Source organism: Phoenix dactylifera, chromosome 12 (genome assembly GCF_051530095.1).
Source record: "Phoenix dactylifera cultivar Ajwa chromosome 12, Ajwa_hap1_PhDact_Kaust_v1.1, whole genome shotgun sequence".
In the NCBI taxonomy this organism is placed as follows: Eukaryota; Viridiplantae; Streptophyta; class Magnoliopsida; order Arecales; family Arecaceae; genus Phoenix; species Phoenix dactylifera.
The window spans coordinates 25,372,707-25,397,729 of NC_143201.1; the positions used below are offsets into that span (position 1 = coordinate 25,372,707).

The 25,023-nt window shown below is 41.0% G+C and overlaps 2 protein-coding genes across 2 annotated transcripts; both read left to right on the forward strand.

Moving 5' to 3' along the window:
• The first annotated feature begins 6,848 nt into the window (after positions 1-6,848).
• On the forward strand, positions 6,849-10,727 carry LOC103713196 (uncharacterized). The gene is made up of 7 exons (XM_008800068.6): positions 6,849-7,131; positions 7,908-8,018; positions 8,135-8,233; positions 8,434-8,544; positions 8,638-8,941; positions 9,314-9,453; positions 9,916-10,727. Exons 1-7 carry the CDS (start codon positions 6,994-6,996, stop codon positions 10,450-10,452), a joined length of 1,440 nt encoding a protein of 479 aa, XP_008798290.4. The 5' UTR covers positions 6,849-6,993; the 3' UTR covers positions 10,453-10,727.
• A 9,215-nt stretch (positions 10,728-19,942) lies between these two features.
• On the forward strand, positions 19,943-21,257 carry LOC103701428 (uncharacterized). Its single transcript, XM_017846704.4, has one exon. The coding sequence runs from the start codon at positions 20,033-20,035 to the stop codon at positions 21,140-21,142; it is 1,110 nt and encodes a 369-aa protein (XP_017702193.2). The 5' UTR covers positions 19,943-20,032; the 3' UTR covers positions 21,143-21,257.
• Positions 21,258-25,023: the final 3,766 nt, after the last annotated feature.

Here is a 25,023-nt window from a genome sequence, read left to right on the forward strand (position 1 = left end):
TTTGACATGAATTAATAGATCATCGATTTTGATCTTGGATCTAGAATACGTTGGTATGAACCTTCTCCCTCCTAAATTTGAAGCTTGAATTTTTTAATTAATATCCATCCTTTATTCGATTGAAAGAAATTGAGGTTGTCAATTGACTTTGATGAATATCTATCAAGGGTGGATTGAAGTTGTTTATGATCTAATCTTGTGATAGATCGGGTAATCGAGAGCAGTTGATACTTTGACAAAGAAACTCGAAGTTCTTATTCAGAATTGAGATGTAGATTTTTGTGTATAAGAGAAAAGTTTGATTTAGATCACCTACCAAAAGAATCAAATCTGAAAATGTTAGACCTTATTCTTTTGATAAGATCTAATGATGAAACTGTATTGATGAATAGAATTATTGAAAAATTTGAATTAGAATTCTAATGGAGAAAAGTGTTGTTGATTCTCTGAATAATCTGGAGATAGCTATATAATTTCACCAGTGAGTTTTTCTATTGTTGGCAACTCCTGGGAGATTTTGAGCATCTTAAATTTAGTATTAACGGATTGATGGTTCCTTAGGGCTTAGACCTGGAATGGCCCCTATACCTAGCTATAACATTTTCAATCTTTCTCTTCGAAAGGGGTTTGAGGTTTTGCTAGGATAAAGGTTGATCATTAAATTGTAGGCAAAATCAAGAGAAGAAAGAGGATTATAGATTATGAAAAGTGTTTGATGTTAATGCTCTCACCTATTTCTATTAACCCGATTACGACCGTTGTGTGGACTTAATCGAGAGCAATTAATTTCTTGGGCCAAGAATCATAGCATTTAAAATCTAAGGTTGGAAGATTAGTCTTCTTTTGGGAGAGATCAAAAGAACTCCTATATCATAAATAGAAGGGATCAAGTTTTGAGATGCCATGATTTTGCCAAAATCTTATCAGCAAGCATTTTAAGAGGGAGACTAACCGAGAACTAGAGGGTGACTCGATGGTTGAATACTTTTAAAGCTTGAACCTTAAGGTATGACTAATTTCGAGGACGAAATTTATTTTAAAGGGGGTAGGATGTAATGTCCGGGCCCACAACCTACTAGGCCCAATAAGAAATGGGCCCAGTTAAGGGTTTGGGCCCAAATTTCACTGTGGGCAGTATTATTATAATGGATAAAAAAAAAAAAAAAACGAAGGGATAAGACCGACAGGGAGGGGTTATCTCACCCCCTGCTGGCAGCCGATGCCGGCGCGCCGGAGACAGGGGGGCGGCGGCCAGTCCTGGAGTATGGAGGAAAGGAGAGGATGGGACCTCTCAGAGGGGGGTTTCATCCTCTAAACAATTATTTAAGCCTCTGCCGGCAACCCCAAGTCACAGACCCCCCTAAACACCGAACGAGAGAAAGAGAGAGAGAGCCGAAGCCCTGGAGCCTAAGGCCAAGGAGCCCTGAAGCTCTGAGAAAGGGGGGGGACTACCCGAGAGGAGGCACTGCCCGACTGAAACCGACTAAAACCAGGTATGGACCCCTTTTAATAAAATTTTAGGGAGTGGAGAAACCCTCTGTGGGGTATTCTCCCCTCTGTTTCAACTATGGGACAGAGAGGAGGAGACCGGCAGAAGGGAGAAGAGTCACGGGCCGGACCCATAGACCCCGGACCGGCCTGAGAACGGCCGCGGCCCAAGGCCAGGCCCGATGACCACTCGGGCCGAGCCGCCTGCAGGGCACCGCAGCCTCGGCTGCGGCTACCCTAGGGCTCGGGGGGCAGCCCTGGGCCGCCGGATCTGGCCGAGCCGGCAACAGAGGTGGCCACAAGGCCACCAGCCCCGGCCGGACCGCCACCTCTTCTCCGGCAAGAGGTGGTGGTGCCGGAAGGAAGGACCAAGGAGAAGAAAAAAAAAATAAAATAAAATAAAATTAAAATGAACTCACCGGACCTTGAAGCTCCATCCTCGGACGATGGCCTTACCTCGCCGTGGTCGGAGCAGGAGGAGACCTCCCAGAGAAGGTCCAGCCGCGACCCTACCTTCCGGCGCTCTTCCCCTCCTCCGGCATCTCTTCGGAAAAGAGGAAGGGCCGGCCTTCCTTTCGCCGGCGCTCCGGGGGGAAACTCCACCTCGGTTGGTAGATCGGGGGGAGCCTCGTCTCCCCGGCCGCCTGCAAGGGAAGAAAAAGGAAGAAGAGGAGGGTTTCGGTGGGCCGGAAGTCAGGGTTTCGGTGAAAATAAAGAAGAAAAAGAAAAAAAAAAAAGAGGAAAGAGAGAGCAAGGGAGGAAAGGAGAGAGAGAGGAGGCCGTAGATCCGGCCGGAGGAGAAGAAGAAGGCCGAAGGACCGGCCGGAGCAACCGAGGTCGTCGGTAGAGACGAAGGAGAGAAGAGGGAGAGAGAGAGAGAAGGAAAGAGAGGGAGTGACCGAGAGGGGGAAGGCCACAGATCTGGCCGGAGGAGAAGAAGGGGAGCCGGAGGGCCGGCCGGAGGCATGGGTTCGGTGGAGACGAAGGAGAAAAGAGAGGAGAGAGAGAGGAGAGCGGGAGATGAAGAGGCGGAAGCCTCTGGAAGGGGGGAGAAAAACCTGATAACGGGTTCGCGGGTCGGATCCGAATCCGAACCCGCAACCCGTTAAGCCCAAAGAAAAAGAAAAAAAAAAAGAAAAAGAAAAAGAAAAAGAAAAAGGAAAAGGGTTTAGCCAAATTTGACTAAATCCGAGCCCAATCAAATTGGGCTAAGTCTGGACAAGCCAGACTCTAAATTTAACCAAAATTAAGCCCAAAGGGAATGAGGCCCAAACCCAATTCGGCTGGAATTGGTCCTAACAGACCAAACTAATGGAAATCGGCCCAATTAAAGCCCAATTCAAGCCAATGTAATTAATTTGGGGGCCAAATTGATCCCGGATTGACCCTGACTCAGGCCCAAACGGGTCACAGTGACCCTAAACCCGAAATTAAACCCAATTAAGCTGGGAATTAAGCTTAGTGGCCAATCGGAAGGCCAATTAAGACTTATGAGCCCAGCCAAGACCCCAATACAGAGGAATTAGGCTTGGGCTAAATTTCAGGTAGAAAAGGAAATAACATATTGTTATTATGACATGATTGTAGGTGACTTAGGACTCGTCACCAGGACACAGGAGACCTAGGAGAAAGGCAAATTACTGTAAGTAACTTGTTTTAATCTTGTTGTGAATCGTGTATGTAAGTAGCCTGCCCTAATCTTTATGGATCATACATGAAATTTAACATGTTATGCATGTACTGTAGGCTAAGAGCGATATGTGTATCTGACATGCTCTAGTTACACAAGATATGATGATATATGCTTTATATTCCGTTATGCCTACAAAATACTGGGATTACATTACATGCTAAGATATGAGTTATGAAATATGAACATGAGTGGCACATGTCATTCACATAATTCATAGTGGTGCACATATTATGTTTTCATAACTCTTGTGATATATGCAAAATGAATTGAATTCCTTATTATGATTAGCATGGTAATGATTTGCTCTAGCTGCATATTGCATTGTAAAAGGGTACCTAAGAACTCCTATTGCTACGGGCCGAATGCAACTGAGCCGGCCTTGCCAGTGGCCGATAATGACTGAGCCAGCCCCGCCAGTGGCCGACTAATAACTGAGCAGGCCCCGCTAGTGACCATTAATGAATTCGCCGTAGCATCTATGAGGTACTACCTATACGGAGCATTATTTATGAACTCTTAAGAGCTACTGACCTAATGTAACTGAGCCGGCCTTGCCAGTGGCCGAGAATGACTGAGCCAGCCCCGCCAGTGGCCGCCTAATAACTGAGCCGGTCCCGCCAGTGGCCAAGAAAGACTTCGCAGTAGCATTTAAGAGCACGACCCCGGCATGCCGGGGGCACGGTTTCATATGCATACTTTATGAAAATGATATTTGAAGCATGATCATGAGGCTCATTTCAGAGCCTGGGTATATGAGGCGGGTATTTCCAAATCCTGCAGATGCGTTTTGGGGAGAAACAAAATCGGTGAGGGGTGAAGGACGCTTGCGTGAAGCCCCGGAACCGGCCAACATCTGGCAGGGGAGCCCCGTGTTTCCCCCTCATGTGGGCCCGATAGTCACGTGCCCTGCGCAGGCGGGCCGTGACATTTATGAACGTGTCTGGCCAAAGCATACATTGTTTTACAACGGGTTTTTGAATATATCCTTATGAAATGTTGTATTTTGCTATAACCGCTATCTCCTTTAAATTGCATACATAATATGCCATGATGATGATCAGATAAATATGCATGTCAGCTTCTCAAACCCTGTATAAACATGGTTACCGTTATGTTCGATCTGGTAAGATTATGTATGATTACTTACTGAGCCTAATAAGCATGGTTAGCATTTTTAGTCGATTCGACAAGATTATGCAGGATTACTTACTGAGCCGTGTAGCTCATGCCTGTTCATTTACGTTTTTTTTTTAGATCACCACCAGTGACAGCTGCCAGAAGCATTTTTCTTTTGCAACAGGGCTTCTTTATTTTTGGGGATGATATAAATAAACTTTTGTGTATATAAACTATGTAGAAGCTCTGTACTTTATATGAACAAGTGGGTTGTAATACCTCATTTTGATATATACAAGTTACACTGCTTTTGACTACCTGTTGACCATGTACGAGGCTGCGTGCTATTGTGGGCAGTAGTCGGCAATAGCACGGCCGTATCACGGATCCGGATCCGGGGCATGACAGCGAGCATCCGAGGGAAGGTTGCATATGAGATTTTCTTCCTCATTTTCAACTTATTGATCCAAGACGCTATCGAGAGATTAGATTGTGACAAGAAGGATTACTTGTCTTGAAAGCGGGGGTGCTTCCAAGAAAACCCCGAAGTGAGGAAGGAGGAAGTGAAACCAGCAGTTGCATGATGAGTGGTTGAAGTGTAAAATGGTGTGACCAAATTTTTCAAGATTGGGACCGAAAGGAACCGATCATGGATCTCTCCGAGTATCTCGTAGATTGGCTTGAGGTGGAATGAATTTGGTGACGTTGAATAAGGTTAAATATAACGGCATTATTTCTCAAGACAGAGACAGAAGAGATGTTGGCTTTGTGATCAGAGATCATGACTCTAAACTCGTTGTAGCTAGGGAGCGACACGCTTTCAATGAGTCGACCTTTAGAGCAGAGTTGAGAGCGATGTAGGAGGGCATCACCTACACGAGGTTGGTTCTAGGCGCGGATAACATCTACCTGAAAACAGACTCGACAACAATGATTGAGTGGATTTGAGGTCAGCACAACTGTGATGACCGACGCCCGCTACTTTAAGACGTATGTGGGTTCGCAAGAGAGTTTGGCTCCTTCCGTGCCTCTCAGGCTCTCACATCTATCGGAAAGCAAATAGTGCGGCAGACTAGGTTGCCTCCTATGCTGCGCATCATTCAGAAGAGATATTTTGAAAAAATTACGAGACCGTTACTTTCTTCTGACTTTATTGGTTATACTCATGCTCGATTAGTATGAGTCACCGTTGTATTAAAAAAAAATTTATTCCTGGGGCATGGTCTGCAGAAGTAGGGCCGGCCCAATTCTTAGGCGACTGAGTCGGTCGCCTAAAGCGTCGGCCCAAAGAAGGTCCACCACAGAAAAGGTCTCAAAGATAAAATAGAAAAGAAAAAGGGCTCATCTGTAAATTCGTCTTAGGCCGGCCTACTGCAGGAAAGGTCTCAAAGACAAAACAACCTTAGGCCTCCAAATATATTCGGCCGCTCCTGTGCAGTAGATTGACTTTTTTTTTTAGGAAAGATATTTTCGAGCCTTGCTTCTTGGTGCGTACTAAGTAGTAAAAACAAAGCATTTTATTCATTAATTTCCTGAATAAGTCGATAAAAATTAGGTTTGCTGTCGGAGTTCTTGTAGCCATATATACTAGACTTAAATTGCTAATATTTTATTTCTAACAAGAAGTTCATGGGGAGGCCTGTCGCTCTTTCGGAGGTTGCAAGGAAGTTATTATGTTTCAGAGAATAAGATTCCTGCTGAGCTTTATCAAATCATAAACTTTCATGTATTTGGGCAATATGTAATACTCTCCATGATGAATACCTCTTGTTGATCAAAAGAACAGAAGTAAGGGAAAAAGTAAACGCCACAGTATACTTCAATTGGAGATGCGAAGAGTAGAAGACTAGCAAAGAAAGTAGAATCATGTGCATGGAATCTGATCGAAGCCCGCATAATCTATCACGTTGCGTGATCCTGCTCGTGGATTATTTAAAGGAAAAATAAACTTTAAAATCTTTGCATTCAAATCTATTTAAGCCTGCCAGTCTGCTCCCAGCCATGCAATGCGAGTACAAGCAAGAAGTAAAAACGTGTGGCCTCAGAGCAACGTTTACTTCTGAAACCGACGTCCGATGAATCACTGGCCGTCAGATTTGGACGCCCACAGCCTTTGACTCTCTTTCAAACCATCGCCGCGGGGCTGCAATAATTGCTCTGCGCGCATACACATTACCCCACCGCGTCACCGACACGAACAGCCGTCATCGAACGGCCCAGAACTCGGCAATTCACCATCCGACGGTGATCCCTGGCGTGCCTTCCTCCGATCACGCGAGCGACCGGCGGGGCCGAATAACGCATGCGGTTAAGATTTCAGAGGAACACTGATGGATACGCATCCCCAAAGAACCGGCCCAACGTTGCGTACCGCCGGTTCTTGGTCTTGATTTGGAGCCAGATTGCCGATATTACCCTTCGATTTTACATCCCCTGGCATCGAACCACCGGGTTTACAGACGCTGGGGGATTTTCTCGGGGAGAGGTAGCAGATTGCCTCAAGAACCTTCCGAGAATAAAATAGAAGCGGATTCCAAATATTAGTAAATACTAATTTTACTAATTTCCAGCCGCGGCGAGGGCTTGTGGACGGTGGAAAGCGAGCTCTTTTTTCCCCCCCTTCTCTCTTTCTTGTGTTGGAACTCGGAAGGCGAAGGCATCAAGAAGAGAGGGGGAGCGAGAGGAGGGAGGGAGAGATGCCGGGGAGCCAAGATCAACGGTCGAGGTCGTCGAGGGCGGCGACCATCCACGGCTGCGCGCAGTCGGGGGACCTCCTCGGCCTCCAGAGGAGGCTCCAGGAGAACCCGTCGCTTCTCAACGCCAGAAACGCCGTTGTACGTCCTCTCGCCTTCTCCTTCTCCTTGTTCTTCAGTTTCCTTTTCTTTCCCCCTTTCTTTTGGCTGTTCCTTCTCTGTTGAGTTGGGTTTCTTTTTCTTCAGGAAAAAGTTTGTTTTTCTTTGTTCAGATAATTATTAAGTTTCTCCTTGAGTTCTTCTTTTCTTTTTCTTGAAATGAGCTTTCTTTCTTTTATCCTTAATTATTTTTTGTTCTCTCTGTTGAATCTTGATTTTCTTGTTCAATTCGAATTTTTCTTTTAAAACGGAGTACTTCTCTTAAATGCGAAACATTATAATTAGATGCAGTTATTCCTGTGATCATGATAGTTAATAATTATTTGTGTTTTATATGGCCGTTGTTGCCTCTTGTTGTCTTTTTGGGATTCAGCTCTCTTATGCAAATTTCAGCGGCTGGATTTTGATGATAAATTGGAGTTTCAGGATCTTTGAGCAGTGTAGAATCCTTAATCTTGATGGAGAATTTCTTTGAACGAATTCCTGTGCTTTACTGCTGGATTATTCTTCACATCATCACTTGTATCTCTTAGATCTCTGTCTGCATGAATGTTGTTTCGAGACCTACACATGCACGAATTTTGTTAATCAGAAGGCTTCAGTCTTTGTACTTTATTCCCTATTGTTGATTGATATATTCAGCTTGCTTGCATAGTGAACCGCAGCAAGTTCCAATTTTGCCATGCCGATATTTGATTTTGAAGCAATGGAGTTGGTTTGAAAGCTTGATGTTTACAATTCTGTTTGCTTTCTTGTAGATGTCGCAAACACCACTCCATGTAGCTGCTGGGTATAATAACACTAGCATCGTAAAGTTCCTGCTTGAGTCGCAGGGTCCAGAGAAGGTTGAGCTGGAGGCAAAGAATATGGTAACTTAAAACTACTTTATTTTGAAATTATAATCATTTTTCACTCATTCAAATTAACTCTACCATGCATTTGATAAATCTTTGATCTAAATATGAGGGTATAAATTATTTTGCAGTATGGTGAAACACCTTTGCATATGGCAGCAAAAAATGGCAGCAGTGAATCAGCACGTCTTCTTCTTGCTCATGGTGCCTTTCTGGAGGCCAAAGCCAATGTAAGCCTTGTCTCAGATTTGCAGTTGTTTATTGGTAAATTTGAGGTCTTAAAGCTTTTAACCCTTTTGTTTAGTTTTCTGGTAAATTAGAGGTCTTGAAACTTTTAATCTCTTTGTGGACCATGTGATCTATTATATACCTTGATTTTATTTTTGATTTTGAATTTCATGCCACTTAGTTCATTTTTTATTTGCTGCAGAATGGGATGACCCCACTACATTTGGCTGTTTGGCATGCACTTCGAGCAGGAGATTGCATCACTGTTAGCACATTGCTAGAGTATAATGCAGATTGTAGTGTCAAAGATAATGTATGTTATAAACTTTCAAGTCAAACCCTTTCTCTTGTGAATTCTAGGGAAAGGAAAAAGAAATTCAACTAACTATATGCTGTTATACTGCAGGAGGGCATGACCCCGATAAATCATCTCTCAGAAAGTGCTGGCAATGAGAAATTGCAGAAACTTCTCACTCAGCACATAGAAGAGCAAAAAAAACGCAAGGCCCTTGAGTCATGCAGCGAAGCAAAAACAAAAATGGCAGAGTTTGAAGCGGCCATATCAAACATCGTGGGATTGCATGAGCTCAAAATGCAGTTGCGGCGATGGGCAAAGGGAATGCTTTTTGATGAAAAGCGAAGAGCCCTGGGCTTAAGTATCGCTGCTAGAAAGCCTCCCCACATGGCTTTTCTTGGTAATCCAGGAACAGGTATTAAATATTTTGTACAATTAGGCTTTTATGTTTATATGTTTGGATTATTCTAGATCAATGTCAGAAAACTTGTTTTACAGCTCGAATGAGATTCTTATTGATGGTGATTTTACTGCTTGATAGCAAATTAAAATTTTTTGACATCATGTTTCAAACTTTCAAAGCATGTTGCAAGAGATTTACATTAGTACAATAATGCTAAGAAGTTTGCTCTTTTTAAAGAATATATGTGCATTATGATTGAGTTGCTTGCATGTGTTCATACAGGAGTCAAGCATTGTTGTATCTTGGGCCAATGAAAGAAAATCTTGGTTTTGTTGTATCTTTGTTTTGATTAATGAATTTTGGAATAACTGTCATAATTGATAGGTAAAACGATGGTTGCTCGAGTCCTGGGTAAACTCCTGCATATGGTGGGCATTTTACCTACTGATAAAGTAACTGAAGTGCAACGGACTGATCTTGTTGGAGAATTCGTGGGGCATACGGGACCAAAGACAAGGCGAAAGGTACGCTCTTGGCGATACAAATTCTCTTTGCGTTGAATAAAATTAGAATTAGAGGACTCCTGTTCTCTCAATTTGAAGAGCTTACCAAATATTTGAAAAATATTACATTGATGCTTTCTAGTTATAATACAGTCAGTATCCTCAAATGATGCATCACTTTCCTATATAAGCACTATGAATCCTTAAGGGTGCCACTCAATTATCCCTGTTCTTAATATTTCTCTTGTTTCCATCATCTTCTCACCCCCATCACCCATTAGTGCTTTAATGAAATGGGCTTTCCAATACATAATGAACAATTTGTATTTTTTTCCGACTACAGAACTTCAATATATCATTCTTATGGATAATTAGATACATTCATGAAGTTTGGTGTCTTTGGGGCTGGGTGAAATACCTTTGATTTGCAATAATTGTAATGGTGCGCATGATATCCTGATCTCATATTAAACTCTTTTACAGATACAAGAAGCAGAGGGAGGAATTCTCTTTGTGGATGAAGCATATAGGTTGATACCAATGCAGAAAGCAGATGACAAGGACTATGGTTTAGAGGCCCTAGAAGAGATTATGTCTGTAATGGACAGTGGGAAGGTAGTTGTGATATTTGCTGGATATTGTGAGCCAATGAAGCGTGTTATTGCATCGAATGAAGGTTTTTGTCGGAGGGTAACGAAGTTCTTTTACTTCAGTGACTTTAGTACAACTGAACTTGCCCAAATTTTACATTTAAAAATGAATAATCAAGATCAAGTTAGTGTACTGTATGGATTCAAGCTGCACCCATCTTGTACGGTGGACGCTGTTGCAGAATTAATCGGCAGAGAGACCATGGAGAAGCAGAGGAAAGAGATGAATGGAGGTTTAATAGATCCACTACTAGTGAATGCTCGTGAAAATTTGGATCTTCGTCTTGATTTTGACTGCACTGATGCTGATAGTTTGGTTACAATCAGTATGGAAGATCTGGAAGCGGGACTTAGGCTACTTTCACAGTGATGATAGACTTCGCCGTTTAGAATGGTAATTCTTTGAAGTCCAGCTCTAGTGTTCTGCGGATCAGTTGAATTGGAAGAAGTACATAAACACATACTGTTGAAGTTCATTACACATGATTTTCCCCCCTTTATCCTGATCAAGCTATTCTTTTTGTTGTACTAATAAGGAGTGTCTTCTTGTTATCTTGGATAAGTGAGAATTTTTGGACATTACCATTACCCATGTAATATGTGAAGTAATTTATTTTTTTCAGTAAAAATGCGGTTGTACAGTCACATTATATGTGATTGTGATCTCTCTCTGTTTCCCCTTCCCCATTTATTCAAATTATTACCTGAATTAAACCAAGAGTTGGAGTGGATATCTCGAAAATCATGCATGGATTTACGCTATTTGCTCCTGACTTTGCCAAATCACTCATGCAATTATAGTTGTTGCTCCCTACCCTCTTTTGATGATCTCCTTTTAAATCTAACCCAATGAGAAAGTGTTTCCTGCCTCTTATGATTGGTGACACAGAATCTCAACTAGACCTTGCGAACAAAGAGAAACATGTGCCCCAGCCTCTCTCTCCTTCTGCTGCTTCATCACCCAACCTCTCAAGTCTCTGATCGTCATGCTCGTAGTCAAATCTCGAGCAACAAGTTATTCCAATAAGATAACGTTTTGCAAATGCGCCGGAGTTTTTCTTCTAGAAGAACAAGCCTGACCGACAGCACTTTCTATGATGACAATCTATTGAGAACATCATGACTAAAACATGGATTTCAGCTACCTAAATCACCATATCACACACAGTAGACAACCAATCTTGCCCCGAGTATCCATCTACAGCTTGCAACGATGGAGACAAATATCACAAGATATATGACTTCGCATGCAACTCATATGAAATGCACCTTCTTTAATGCAGTTACAGCTTGCAAGCCGTAACAAAGTATCGAAATGCTGCATCATCTAACGGATATGTGGTTTCACATGATTTCATGTTCTCCATCATGTTTATATGACGACCAACTCTTTGAAAGGAAGCATCCAATGCCACCTAACGTCTATTAAACGACACTAGGTCTCCAGTTGCACAGCACATCATGTCCTGGTATATGGTGCATTACAGCACAAGCCACTTCCATAAGATGTAGCCAGAGATCATTGTTCACCTCCTGGTACTCTGTGACCCACATTCTTCGTTCGCATGCGTGGTGCTGATTTCATATAAAACAACCTTATATTCTTCATCATGAAAGTATAAGTCAGATGGCCAACTTACAACACGAGGAACATGAAGAGAAATAATGCTGCTACACCCAAGATGGGGCCAGTCTTTCTAACTCAATAATGGCTTAACTGGTCCGAGGGGCGAGGGCTTCCACATAATGAGTACGCTGCTCATAGGACCTTGGCTGCGAGAATTGCATGGAGTCCACCTTTGATTTTTTTGAGGTCGTGTTTGATGATGTGATCTTGTAGCATTTGGTCGAAGACTCAACCACTCTGGCTTCCTAATTTCAGATTCTGCATGCAGCATAATCTGAATCCAGTCTTAGCCAAGAATCCGGTATCATTAGATTTAATCATATCTGCCTAAAATAACATCTTGAAACTTCTAATGAAGCTTTGCCTTTGGCATTTATTTGTAATTATGGTGTCCTACGAAAAAAGAAAAAAAGACCAGCTCAAACCATTTTTTTTTTTTTGAATGAAACTAGCTGAAACTCATTAGTGGCTTTTCTGCATATGAGACCTAAAGAGTGTTAATATCACAAGATTCACAACTAGATAACATGCATATATCGGCAGCGGCATGCCGTGATGGGTTTAAACTCAAATTTGGTTTTTTAATGTTTAACATTGACATCGCAACCCAATTATATGCGAGTTTGAACTAGTTCCGGCCCATGGCTTGCCGGGATTCATTAAAACTTTGAAATTCCATGTTGGCTTTCTTCCATAGCCTAGGAGAAGCTGATATCAAAACTTAATAAAATGCATAGCTTAAGCTTGAACTGGTCCGGTGACGTGCTGAGACTGGTTCAGACTCGATGTTGGCTCTTTCATGGGCCAAAATCCAGCTTATGTAGAATTGCATTTGATTCCAACATGACCCAGTCTGGAGACGTATAACACATAAAACCACGGAATTGATTGTAATGAACTTGATCTGATTTGAATTAGGACTTCACCAGAACTCAACAATTTACTTGATACTAGCACTCAACCTACACAATACATTTTTGGAGAAAAAGATATACAATATAAAATTATATTAAACATATATATATATATATATATATATATATATATATATATATATATATATATATATATATATATATATATATATATATATATATATAGAAAAACGACAGATATAATCAGAATAAAATATTTTTTAAATTCAACACTATTATTTTTTAAAAAAATAAATTGTTGAAAAACACTGTATTTGCACATGTTATAATGGTAGACCTAGAATTAAAATCCGTGTGCAGGCGAGAGACGGACTCCTATACGATGTACACCTTGAACATTGCATTAATTTGGCAATTACCACTCCTATATATGTACGCCTGATACATTGCATTGCTATCGCAGTTATTACTGAAGAGGTTTATGTTCCACCTATTGCGAGTTGTGCTGTGACCACCATATACGTGGCTGATGGATGCTAGTTCAGGAAGAATAGAAGAGATTTGATCCCCAGAGAACTGTACTTGTTCTTGAGTGTAGGGTCTACTCCTCTCTGCCAACCGCATAGTTCTGGTCACAATCACAATATGCCATGCAATAGTTCAGGAAGAGTAAACCTTGTTCCCCATGCAATAGTTGGTGCTCCTACATAACTCTTGGCCACGCCTCTAATCATTTTTTTGGATCATTCATGGCGGAAGGCAAAAAATGCTGTTAACTGGATTGCTTCTTTTGCTATGCAATATTTGAATTTTTTTTTTCCGAAAGAATCAGTTCTGTTTTCTTTTTCTCAACTTTTTTTTTTTTATTTTATTAGCTGTGCTCATGCACGATTAATGTGAGTCTCTATTATATCAAATAAATAAATAAAATAAAATTTGCGATATAATCATCATTTTTTTTAAAAAAAAAGAAAAGAAAAGAAATGGCAATGCAATAAGCCGCATTCTATCAAATTTGGAGCAGGATCCTTTCTAGTTTGGGCTCGAATTGGAGAGGCCGAGTCTCCAAAGCATGGCTGTTCAAGTATAGTGTGATGGTTAGAATTTAGTAGACCCTACATGATACAAAGATTAATATAAGTTGAGTTGAGCTCAAAGGAATGGGAGCACCGGCGTCCTAGTCCTCACAACATCCTCTCGCAGTAAGCCAATGTGCCGCATGATTACACTCACTGAAAGAAAACCTAGAGTAGCTTGAACAGATTGTAGAGAAGATACTACCAAGCGGATATCATAAGGAGAGGATTACTGTGAAGAGACTCCAGGCTCGAATCCCCTTCCAACCAGAAGATTAAGGAGGTGAGAAGCAATCATTAGCTCCTCCCGTGCTGCTCTAAGCTCAGCTGCTGGGATTGAAAAAGCATAATGTGCCCATTAAACCAACGTAAATCACTTCACTTGCCCTGAAAGAGATAAATTATGACTCTAGCACTGGTGATGCCGATCGATCCATCAAAATTCATATCCGCCAGCAACAGGGTGCCCAAGAAAAGAAGGCAGGATCCGAAATAGGAGAGCTTACAGCTGCTTGCACCCCAGTGCCATGTCTGAGAGATGTCATTGAATTTAAATTTAGATCAAAGAATTTCAACGTAGTCGTCATGCAAGATCTCCTACGTGAGAAGCTGCTTAGGGGATATTATGAAATATTCACTGGTTTCGTGAGTGCCAGAGTAATTGAACGGGTTATCTCCAGAGCATGAGAGTTAGGAATATATAAGCTAGCAAATCGTTTAGAGACAAAAAAAATAATAATAAAGAAACGCAGAAAGCATAATTTTGAAACAAATGCATCCAAGTTTCTCTTGCGACGTTGCAATGGATCAAGAGGTGATCGATTTCTTCATTTAGATTCCGGGCAGATATCACAAACAGATATCTGCGGACTATGGAAACCTCTTTGAACCTTCAGCACTGTACAAGAAAGCCTCGCCCACATTGTTTTCCTTCACCTCTTAATTTACTTTTGCAAGAAAAACAAATATGTTGTTTATTGAAGTTAGCTTTGAGAGAAACATCTTTGTTATACACTAAATTGCTTGATAGCGTTCTGATGCGATGATGAACTCGCCGATGCATCAATTTGCAAATTAATTGGTGATAATGGCAGAAGTATCATAGACCTTATAGGAGAGTATTGTGATGGTCAAGTTGTGGTTGTATAAATAATTTTACAATTGATATGTGTAAAATATCTCGACGTCGTACTGATTTTACTAGGTAATTTTAACTGATCAAATTGGAGTATTGCCATGCATGATGCCTATAAGTAATTTTGCAGAAATAGACAGGTAATGTTCATTATATGATATACACATAATACTTTGGTGACAAATCTCATTTCCACATATAAATAATAAGCTCGGCTCGAGCAATTAGAATCTTGAGTCAGGTTAGTGGATTTTTTTTTCTTTTTTTTATTTATTTTTTTGCTTGGCATGTTTGTCTTTACACGTATGTGTGTGTGTGTGGTGCAGGCATGCACATACATCTATTTTAGGTGAGAAGTCTTTCATGTAACTGTGCAAGTTTTATCCGAATTTTTGATAACCATTTAAATCAGAGGTGAAAATTAGCAGGCTAACATCCTATGCAGTCACTTCTAATCGGGTGCCTCTTACTAGCTTAAGAAAATAATAACATTTACTAGTATTAACAATTTCTATAGTCTAAGCCGCGATTAGGATATGTACATCATCAATCTGAGAGGAAATGAACTAATCATGGTAAAAGTCATGGTGGCTGAATCAGAAGAATACTCAAATTTACAGTTTCAGAAGATTAATGAATCAAAAAAAAAAAACTTCAGTTGCTTAAAAAAAAAATCTCCTCAGGAAACAAAATAGAAGAAACTCGAATTTCTAGTTTATAATCTTCCTGTGATTCAACCTCCATGACTTTGTCCTTGGTCAGCTAGTTTCCTTCATAACAGTCATTCAGAACAAAATAGTAGACATTTTTCTGAACAATGTTCAATAGCTGTTCCAATAAGAATAATAAAACAAGCCGAGGGCCAAAACCAAACCAAATTTAACATTGATTCCAGTCCAAAAGTACAGGATCCTTCGTCCCTACAACTCAAATATTCTTCTACTCTTGCAAGCATAACTAACCCCTCATGCTTTGACCGCTCCATCAATTAATCAAAACCATGGATTGGATCGTTTCCTCTGTTTGCCCACTCAGAAACAGTGTTTTGGATATTAAACAAGCTATGAGCAGACAAAGTAGTTGGTGACAAACCCAAACTCCCAAGCCCCAGCCATGTACGAACTCTTGGGATGACGCCATCCAAACAACACATTGGTCTCTGTAGATCAATCAGAGGAGAGGTTGGTCGATGTGTCCCCACAGTATTTGAAATCCATGCAAGGGGGGAAGCGGGAGCGGACAGACGAGCGGTGAGCCCCGTCTCTTCCACTGTCCTTTGTGGGCTCGTTTCCCATCGCTTGTCGCCACGCCTCTGTCCACTGTTTTGGTTGCCACCTGCTACTGGAGAAGTTAGTCAGTACTCGGTACCCAGCCACTGCCCCTAGGGTCTCTCTCCAGGGGGAATTTCTTCTCTTGGGACATAGGAGCGCATGAGAGGGCCAAAAGCCATTGAAGGGAGAAGAAATAAAAGGAAGGAAACAACGAAAAGGTTGACGAGCCTTTTGTCTTGGTTGGCTCGTTGATGAGTGAGGTCATTTGGCTTATCCAAGACATCTACTTCGGGCTCTCATAGGGGCCACAGGGTAAAAAGTATGGGCATGTCTCCCAAACCAAAAGGCTCCAAGGACTCGCGAACATTGCAAGAAGCGGACCCACACCTCCTTTAGGGGTTAAAAGGCGAATGCCAATTGCCAAGCACAAGTAGACAAGCATACCATATCCCTTCCCCACCTTTTGCGGGCCTTTCATGTGAACCCCATAGAGATAGAGGTGGAGGTTGATGGCTTTTTGGCTTAGTCTAAAATTAATCCATGATAAGTTTGTTGTTGCAAGGCTTGGTTGTGAACTAAGTGAGGAGGTTAGTGGAAGCTTCCTTTGTTGTTTGTTCTAAATTGGCTCGTTGGGAAACCGGAACCTTGGTAGACAAGAATCAAGAGGAGGACGAGGGTACGCCATGATACAAGGGTGTACTGCGTTGATGCAAATTGATATCAGAAGTGGGCCACTCAAGGAAGATGAACGAATTTGTTTGATGGGGAGCAAATTGGGCTTAGGCTAAAACTCTATAGTGACTAACTATGTGCTATAAATGCATGTCATCTTGGGTTAAGTCTTGGGAACTATCTAGGCATGCACCGAATGGAGTGCGTTTTATGTTATTACTGTGAAGCAGAAACTAAATTTCCACCATAGGTCATAGTGGCACACTGAATGGTGGGGTATTTGAACTCAAAGTTGGCAATGCATAGCTCAGGTCCTTGCATTTGAAACTTTATTACCATTATAGTAGGCCTGAGTACAATATATAAATTATTTTGGGACTTGTGTTTGGTCTATAATGTAGATTAAGGATCCATCAATGCATTTGAAAGCGCTTGTGGAGTCATGAATAGGAATGGTACTGTCCTCTGTTATAATAAAATTTCTGGGGGGGTAAATAAAAAAAATCACTTGAATTCTATAATGGAAATAATTCTTTTCACTGCAACAAAACTTTACCATGCGACGAACATCAACCATGTAATTAATAAGCGGCAATTGAATTATAACAGAAACAAATAATATCATGTCATACAAAAGTTTACATGCTCAGACCGTACTGCACCCTCTATCACAAGACAATGCCATTGTTTAGTTGGCGTGGGGCTAAGTGTTTAATGACTTATTCTTTAGTGTCCACAGGTAAAAGAAAAGCTTATATTTTAAAAGACGTGGTCCTAACTAAAAATCCTACCTAGTTAATGATGATTACAGAAAAGAATTTTAAAATTAGTGTTGGATACTTGGATTTAAACTGTCTTCTTTTGATGCAAAGAATCAAAGTATCAAACCACTATCTTTAAAAAGGTATTATTTCACTGTCCCACACCTTTCTTTGTTTCCTTACATTTTAAAGTTCGAATTAAAAAAACACCAACAAGCCATTGGAAGAGACGTATGTAGGAAGGTTAATACAATTCATGCACATGTAGCGTGACGCAAATATTCGTACTTTTTTTTTGAGATTTTGGAAATGCGAGGCTCGAGGAAGTGTGAGTCAGTGTTGACCTGCTTTGCTCTGTCTCCACTAGATTTGGATCATCCTGAGTATTGAAAAAAGGTTAATGATCTATCCGATCTCTATGTTGGGCTCAAATCCCACTGGAATGATCAACCAAATCGCACAGGAATGCCCCAAGGGTTCTTTAAACTGTCCTCCTTTTCTCGTTCCTTGCCCTTAATTACTCTCTCACTTCATTCTATAGGCTTATATTGTTGTTATGCAGTTGCTCGACGGCCTTCTAAATCATAACACTGCCCGTGTATACAACAATAATCATTCTTTGATGGATCCCATATAAAACATGAAACCTAATGAAGATATAGTCCCAAACTAGGACTTGTTAGGGTGGGCTACACATGCCTTCTGAACTATCCTTTATCTACACAGATGTTGCAGCTACTTTCTTTCTCAGATCCTACCTCTTCTTTTTTTTACTTGTGTTTTTATTTGAGGCCTCTGACCTCCTGCTATAATAAACAAAACAAAGTCAAAAAGAGGAAGGATAGAATGCACTATACTTACTGGTTATCAAAAGATGGATGCCTATCAAACAACATGCACTGTATATGATACGGCATATAGTCGCAAGCTACTTTGTTTGATGGATATCCATATGTTGATTACACCGCTCAACACTTCAGGTGCTGCAAGCACACCATCGAGGATCCGGGCTTATACAAAAATGGTTAACTCCTACGAAATTGTTTTTGGTGGTAGAACCCTTTAGATTCAGAAATTTTAGGCAGCTAACCCCCTTTTGTGTAACTTTTCTTGAGGGTTGGTCATTTATCTAGAAATGCTCACGCCCACGAAACTCTATCCACTCATGAACATGTGAACGAAGAATTAAAGAGGGGATGGTGGGTAGGTGCACATAGTTAAATAAGACAATGACTTCCTTTTTTTTTTTGTTCCTTCATCAATAAGAGAAGCATTAAGCACAGAGATATTGCTTTACGTCTTAGAACATGCTTCTTGGGCTCCTGGAGTCACTTCAGGTCTGCAGAGAGTTGTTTGCATTTGACTGTCCCAAAATGACCTGAAGTGAATTTCCGCTTGAGAAGGAACTAGGCTCAATAATATGTAAAACGCTTTCTCCTGGTGGGAACTTGAAGCCACTTTGATGCAATTAGTTCCATGTATTTGCCAAGTAATATAATAATTAGTTATCTATCAATACAAAAATTAAACAAAACCATTTCTCACCCAAAGAAAAACGTTCTAGGCATATATGTGCACGTAAACAAAAACATAGACAACTTCTTTCTAGCCACAACCTTGCATCCAAGTTAGTTAGAACCCAAATTCAAGTAAAGAAAAAATTATAGTAACTCTAAATTTTACATATGGTCACTATGGAGACTGAGACAGTTTTAGCGAAGAACCGTTATGATAACGTTAATGGCGGCCTGGTTTCTTTGGCTGATTCGTACCTTGGAGATCCCGTGAAGGATGATTAATGAGCGCGAGGTAGTACGACACATCGTCCGACCAAAATAGACAGATTAGATGGTTGAAGAAATCTATTGCAGGATATTTGGGATTTGCGCGGTCATAACTGGCCGTGGCCGTTTTGAATTGCATAGATTCAAACCAGCACACGTGAAGGACGCATGCAATTAATTTCAAATGGATTCCTGTCGAAACACTACGATGTTAAAAGATAAATATTATAATAGCTGTTATAATGAAAAATAACAAACAATAACAAAACGTTAACAACATTAGTATCCATCAAACTATTCATCTAATTAACAAAGTAATTCTTAAAGGGGAAATTAGTGGAAAAATTGAAAGGATTACATAATGATCGACTGTTATTTAAATATATAATGTATAATACGACGGATACCACCACGCAGTGCCGTTCGCCTCACAGAATCGATCCGCTGAAAGGCATGAAGCCCGAGTCCACCGTCCGAACCCCCCGCACCCCCTCGAGCCACGACAAAAATTCCACTTATTTATTACTCAGAAAGGCGAACCACCAACTCATCCGTATAATAACTAGCTAATAATTAAAGAAGGTCAATATTCTGATAACGTGGATTCCCTCTTTTCTCTGTAGTTTGAAATAATATAAATACCCTTCCCTCCTCCTCCTCTTTTTACTATTCTTTCTCTCCTCTTCATTTCAAAACAAGAGCAAACGAGAAAGATAATAGATAGAGAGGGAGAGAGAGAGAGAGGTGCAATGGCGAGCAATGGAAGCAGTAGTAGGCTTAAGCAGCGACTCGTTCGCATGTTTAAACCTTCTTCTCTTCTCCGCTCCTCCTGCAACGGTTCCACCTCCGGTGCCACCATCCTGAGCTCCACCGGCTCGAGCCGGACCCTTTTGCGCGACGTCGCCCCTGCGCCCGTCTTTGTCCCCCGCCACCACCGACACCGAGGTGTTGACGATGATGATGATGGTATGTTCTTAACCCATGACAGCCTCGGCCGATCTCTATCCTCCTCGATCGCCAATGATCGTCGTCGCCATGCGGCTCCCGTCTTGCCGCTCTCCATAGATTGTGGAGGTTGCCGGCCCACCCGAGACAGGCCTCCTCTCGTTGCCAAGCGTGAGAAGGGGAGACACGGGAAGAATAAGAAGAGGGAGAGGAGAGTGAGAGAGACGGGTGGGTTCTACGAGACCGGAGAGGGGGAGGGGAGGATGTGCCCTCCGGCCTCCCCTTCCTCTCCGTCGAAGAGTTCTTGTTACTACTACTGCTTCGATGAAGTGGAGAAAAAAGAGAAAAAGGAGGAGAAGAATAAAAAGAAACAGAAGAAGAAGAAGTTGCTGTCCAATAGCTATGGATTCAGTAGCACTTCTTCTGCGGACAGTGTTGACGGGTTCGAGTTCTTTACTAGTGAAGAGCGAGAGGTTAAGGAGGAGACCGAGGCATTCTTCTCGTCGAGAAGCTTCTCCTCCGACTCCTCCGAGTTCTACCAACGCCCCAACAACAAGAAGAAGAAGAACAAGAAGAAGCCGTCTCGGTGTCCGCCGAGAAGAAGAACGAAGAATCACGAAAATCGCATTGCCAGCGAGGGGTTTCAGCCCTTGGTTTCGATAGCCTCGAGGGAGAAGAAGGCGAGAAAGTTGGAGGAGGAGGAGAAGAGCGTGTTTGCGGTGGTGAAACGGTCGAGGGATCCTTATGGTGACTTCCGGAGCTCGATGGTGGAGATGATCATGGAGAGGCAAATCTTCGGGGCAGAGGATTTGGAGAAGCTCCTCCATTATTACCTCGCTTTAAACTCTCCACACCACCACCCAAACATCCTCCATGCTTTCTCTGAGATATTGGTAGTCATCTTCGGTAACTGATGTATCAAAGCTGATGGAAGCTTTTGGTGTTTCTCTTATTGTTGGAATGATCATTGTTAATTAACTAGGTATTGGTTACTGACTGTAATATTAGTCCGGTTTTTGCGTGTTATCCTTCTAATTAATATCTTAGCTTGGTTACTTTTTATCATCATTGTTGTACTCGTTGTTCTTCGCATTAGCTTCTCCTCTTCGCTTGTGGAATGGAAATAGTAGTTGTAGGAGTGTTTTTCTATTGGGAAGGTCAGGAGGAATTAAGCTATAGGTTGCAAGTTGCACCACTACCTTGGGATTCGAGCTGCGATTTCTTTCTTTACTCCTTTTAAAAACTGAAAGAGAAGAAAAAGGCTAGAGGTATTGGAACCTTGAGGAGGAGTTCTCGTTACCAAAGTCATGAGGATAAAAGAAAAGATACTTTCGTTTGAACTTTGAATTCGCTCTTCTCTCCATGTGGATGTTTTGTTGATAAAGTATATAGGATTAGGTATATGGCGCTGCGTTTCCAATAAAGTAATGCAAAACCCAAGATCAGCACTGCCCAAATCTTTCGCTATCTTTAGCTTAAAGCAAGCTAGATTCTCTCCCCTCTGCGGGACGTAGCTTCTGGGTTCGGCGAGAAGCTCTCCTTTCTAATGTGACCTCATTCTTCTCACCTTCACTCTGACGCCTCGCAGCACTGCTGCAGAAGTCAATGCTGGCTTTAGCCCTGGGTGCAGGCACTCTGAGCGCTTGGTGAAAAGCCGCATTGCTCCCAATCTAATGTTCTCTTTTCTCCTCTGTGTACAGGACAGTTCATTAACAGCAGCAGTGGTCCTGTAACTTGCTTCGATCAAAAAATATTAGATCCCAATCTAAACCAATAAATGTTTTGATAACATGCAATTTATTGCATACGTGCATATATAAGCACAAATTATGCGTAAATAAGATTTCATAAATGTTAGCATGCATGCATGCATGCTCCTTGGTTCTTAATTGCATTTGGCTGGCATTCAAGTTCTCTCAAATTTTTGGGATGGGCAATTGTCTTGGTAGGTTTGTTTGTTGGGTGGTTGAAACTTCAATTTGGGCTTCTGGCTTGCTGCCTTGTCTAAATGTTAAAATGATTGTTGATGCTCGTGGAGTAGGTTTTGGGATAGTTTAAGACTCGTTGGTTCACAAAAAGAGGATTGAGAAGAATGTGGTCAACAAAAAAAATAAAGAAATGCCTCATCTTTGGCTAGAGTTTTCAAATAAGAGACCTTTTTTATAGAAATAAGATTTCGGCATTTCATAGAAAAGAAAAGTCCATATGAGATATAAAAAAGTTCAATTTGCAGAAAGTTAGAGATTTTTTTTTTTCAAAAATGCCCTTAAGCTTTTAGATGAAATAGGATAAGATTTTTTTCTTTATTAAGGGCATAGCAGTTATTTTACATAATTTTTCTAAAAAAGTAGATGCTCAACCAAAGTTAAGCCATTTTAGATTATGCTACTTTTTTACGGTCAACCAAATATGTAAAAAAAACTAGTTAGGCATCATATACCAAGTATCAATATCTTAGGTAAAATATTTTAGTGAGAGAATTCTTCTGGCAAACCAAATAAGTTCTTAATAGTTATGGACTACTTTAATCACTGAGAGAGTGCAATAAAATTTTAAAAAAAAGTTTAAAAACAAATAGTTATACAAAAGACCATGATAATTGATTTTGAATATTAATTATATAATTAGATGGAAACTATATACAATTATGTCAGAAGAAATAAAAATGAACTACTAATAGATTATATTCTTGTGAAAAAATTGATTAGCTTCACTAATACCGGTCTAGTATATATTGATAAGAGAAATATCAGAGTTAGATGTTGAAGATTCGGATCTAATATCAATGAATAATAATTTTTTTGAAGTATATCGTAAATATATCGAATCATAACAAATTAAAACTAGAATGAGTACACAAGAAAAAACTTGCATCAACAAATCCAAGAAAACAATAAATTTATTGGGATTTGGATTCAATATTTGCTATAGCCGACCAAATCTGATCGGGCCGATTTGCACCCTAACCCGGGGAAAACACAACCAGAACTTGACAAGGTAGGAACCAAGATCGAAAACGACCAATCAAAGGCCGGTATGCTATTTTTGCTCACGGAGGAGGCCGGGTGGCAGAGGAGGGGATAATAACCGCAAGTAGATAAAGGTGGCATGCATGCAGTACTGGTATCTAATTGTCAGCTTCTGGTGCGCTGCGAGGATAGGAACTTTTCATTGAATACATATATTGGCACATATCTATAGGTATAAAAGTTTTAGGCTTTTTATCGAGCCAGATCTAAAAATGGTTTTAGACCCCCCCCCCCCCCCCCCTCCCTCTTTTATTATTATTATTATTATTATTATTATTATTATTTGAGAGAGAGAGAGAGAGGGAGGGAGGGATGGAGTGACAGAGGAGAGAGAATTCGGTACCAGCGGGAGGCTATATTAAGAAAATCTAGGAGAAAGAGAATTCCTTTCGTGCATGCATTAATATGCGAAGCATCTGTGTGTATCTAGTGGGTTGGTGCAGGGGAGATTTAATGGAAGGGATCGATGCTTGGCCAGACATCCCATCAAACAGCCCTCTTTCGCTTCTGTTTCTGTTACCTTCCTCTCGTATCACCTCGGTTCCTGAGCTATTTCAAAAGGACCTCTCTCTCTCTCTCTCTTATATGAGTGAATGTATGATAGTATTTTGGCGGTAACCGTCGTGTCTGATGCTATTCTGGCGTCTGTTGGCGCTACGCAGAGGCATTGAAAGCGATCTATGGAGCTCTTCGGGAGCTATGATGTATGGTTTCTTTGGATCTGGTGCGGTTAGCGCAGTTCAAATTGAACATGCGGGATTCCAGTATGTTATAAGATGGTTTAAACCAATACTCAGTTGAATTGGTACCGAGATCTACAGGAATTGGTGTTTAGTACATATCAATATCGGTTCGAATCAAGTTGAATCGGTCGGAACCATTCAGTTTCGTCCGATTCTAGTCGAAACCAAACAGATTTTCGATTCGGACTGAACCAGCCGATTTGACTCAGTTCGGCTTTTTTGGGTTTAGACCATATTGCTAGAGAGGTATGGGCTTCGTCCTAGATCAATTAATAACTATGAAGCTCTGTTGTGGTATCTTACATATCTGCAATGCAGGCGGGAAGAGGGGCATGCATTTTTTTTTTCCTCTTCGTTCTTCTATATAAAAGGTTAACCATGAAACGCATGTTAATGCACTTGGTGTAAGTTTTTGATTAGCTCTGCTGTAAATCATTAATAGTGCCTGGGCTTCAGTATATGGAGCAGTAAACTGCTAGCTATATGCCATTGTGAACCAAAGTAATGACAGCCAAACAGTTGCTTTGGATCATCATACAAGAAAGTTGCATCCATTTGCCAGCGAGAGGACTCTTAGTGCTTGGGCTTCGGGTGCGCTTGCACTCTTCAACAATGATTTTGGGCCCAAATTCTGAATTCTTAGCATTCAAAATCTGTGCCTTCATAGTAAGAGATACCCCCCCTCCCAACTTGGAAGAATTAAAGTTGAATAGAGTAACTACAAAAAAAATCGAACATTGCCGACGCTTTTTATTATGTACACCAAAGCGTTAATTTTATTAGCAATACTTTAAAAAGCATCGGCAATGTGAACATTTGAAAAAGAAATTGCCAACGTTTGGAGCCAAAATCACTGACACTTCTATCTAGCATCGGCATGTATATGTTGCCATTGTCCCCATTTCTTGTAGTGAGTATGGAGAGGTTCCCACGTCTAACCTAGAAGAAGAAAGCCATGCTCTCTATATGCATAGTGAAGCACATTTCTCGATCAACTGGCTATCTAAAATATCTCAATTTTAT

Bases quoted from the DNA above. Each gene is read 5' to 3' on its own strand.
- LOC103713196 (XM_008800068.6), top strand. From the start codon at position 6,994: ATGCCGGGGAGCCAAGATCAACGGTCGAGGTCGTCGAGGGCGGCGACC. The intron at 7,132-7,907 runs GTACGTCCTCTC...GCTTTCTTGTAG, and splicing joins TCAACGCCAGAAACGCCGTT to ATGTCGCAAACACCACTCCA. The intron at 9,454-9,915 runs GTACGCTCTTGG...ACTCTTTTACAG, and splicing joins GACCAAAGACAAGGCGAAAG to ATACAAGAAGCAGAGGGAGG.
- LOC103701428 (XM_017846704.4), top strand. From the start codon at position 20,033: ATGGCGAGCAATGGAAGCAGTAGTAGGCTTAAGCAGCGACTCGTTCGC.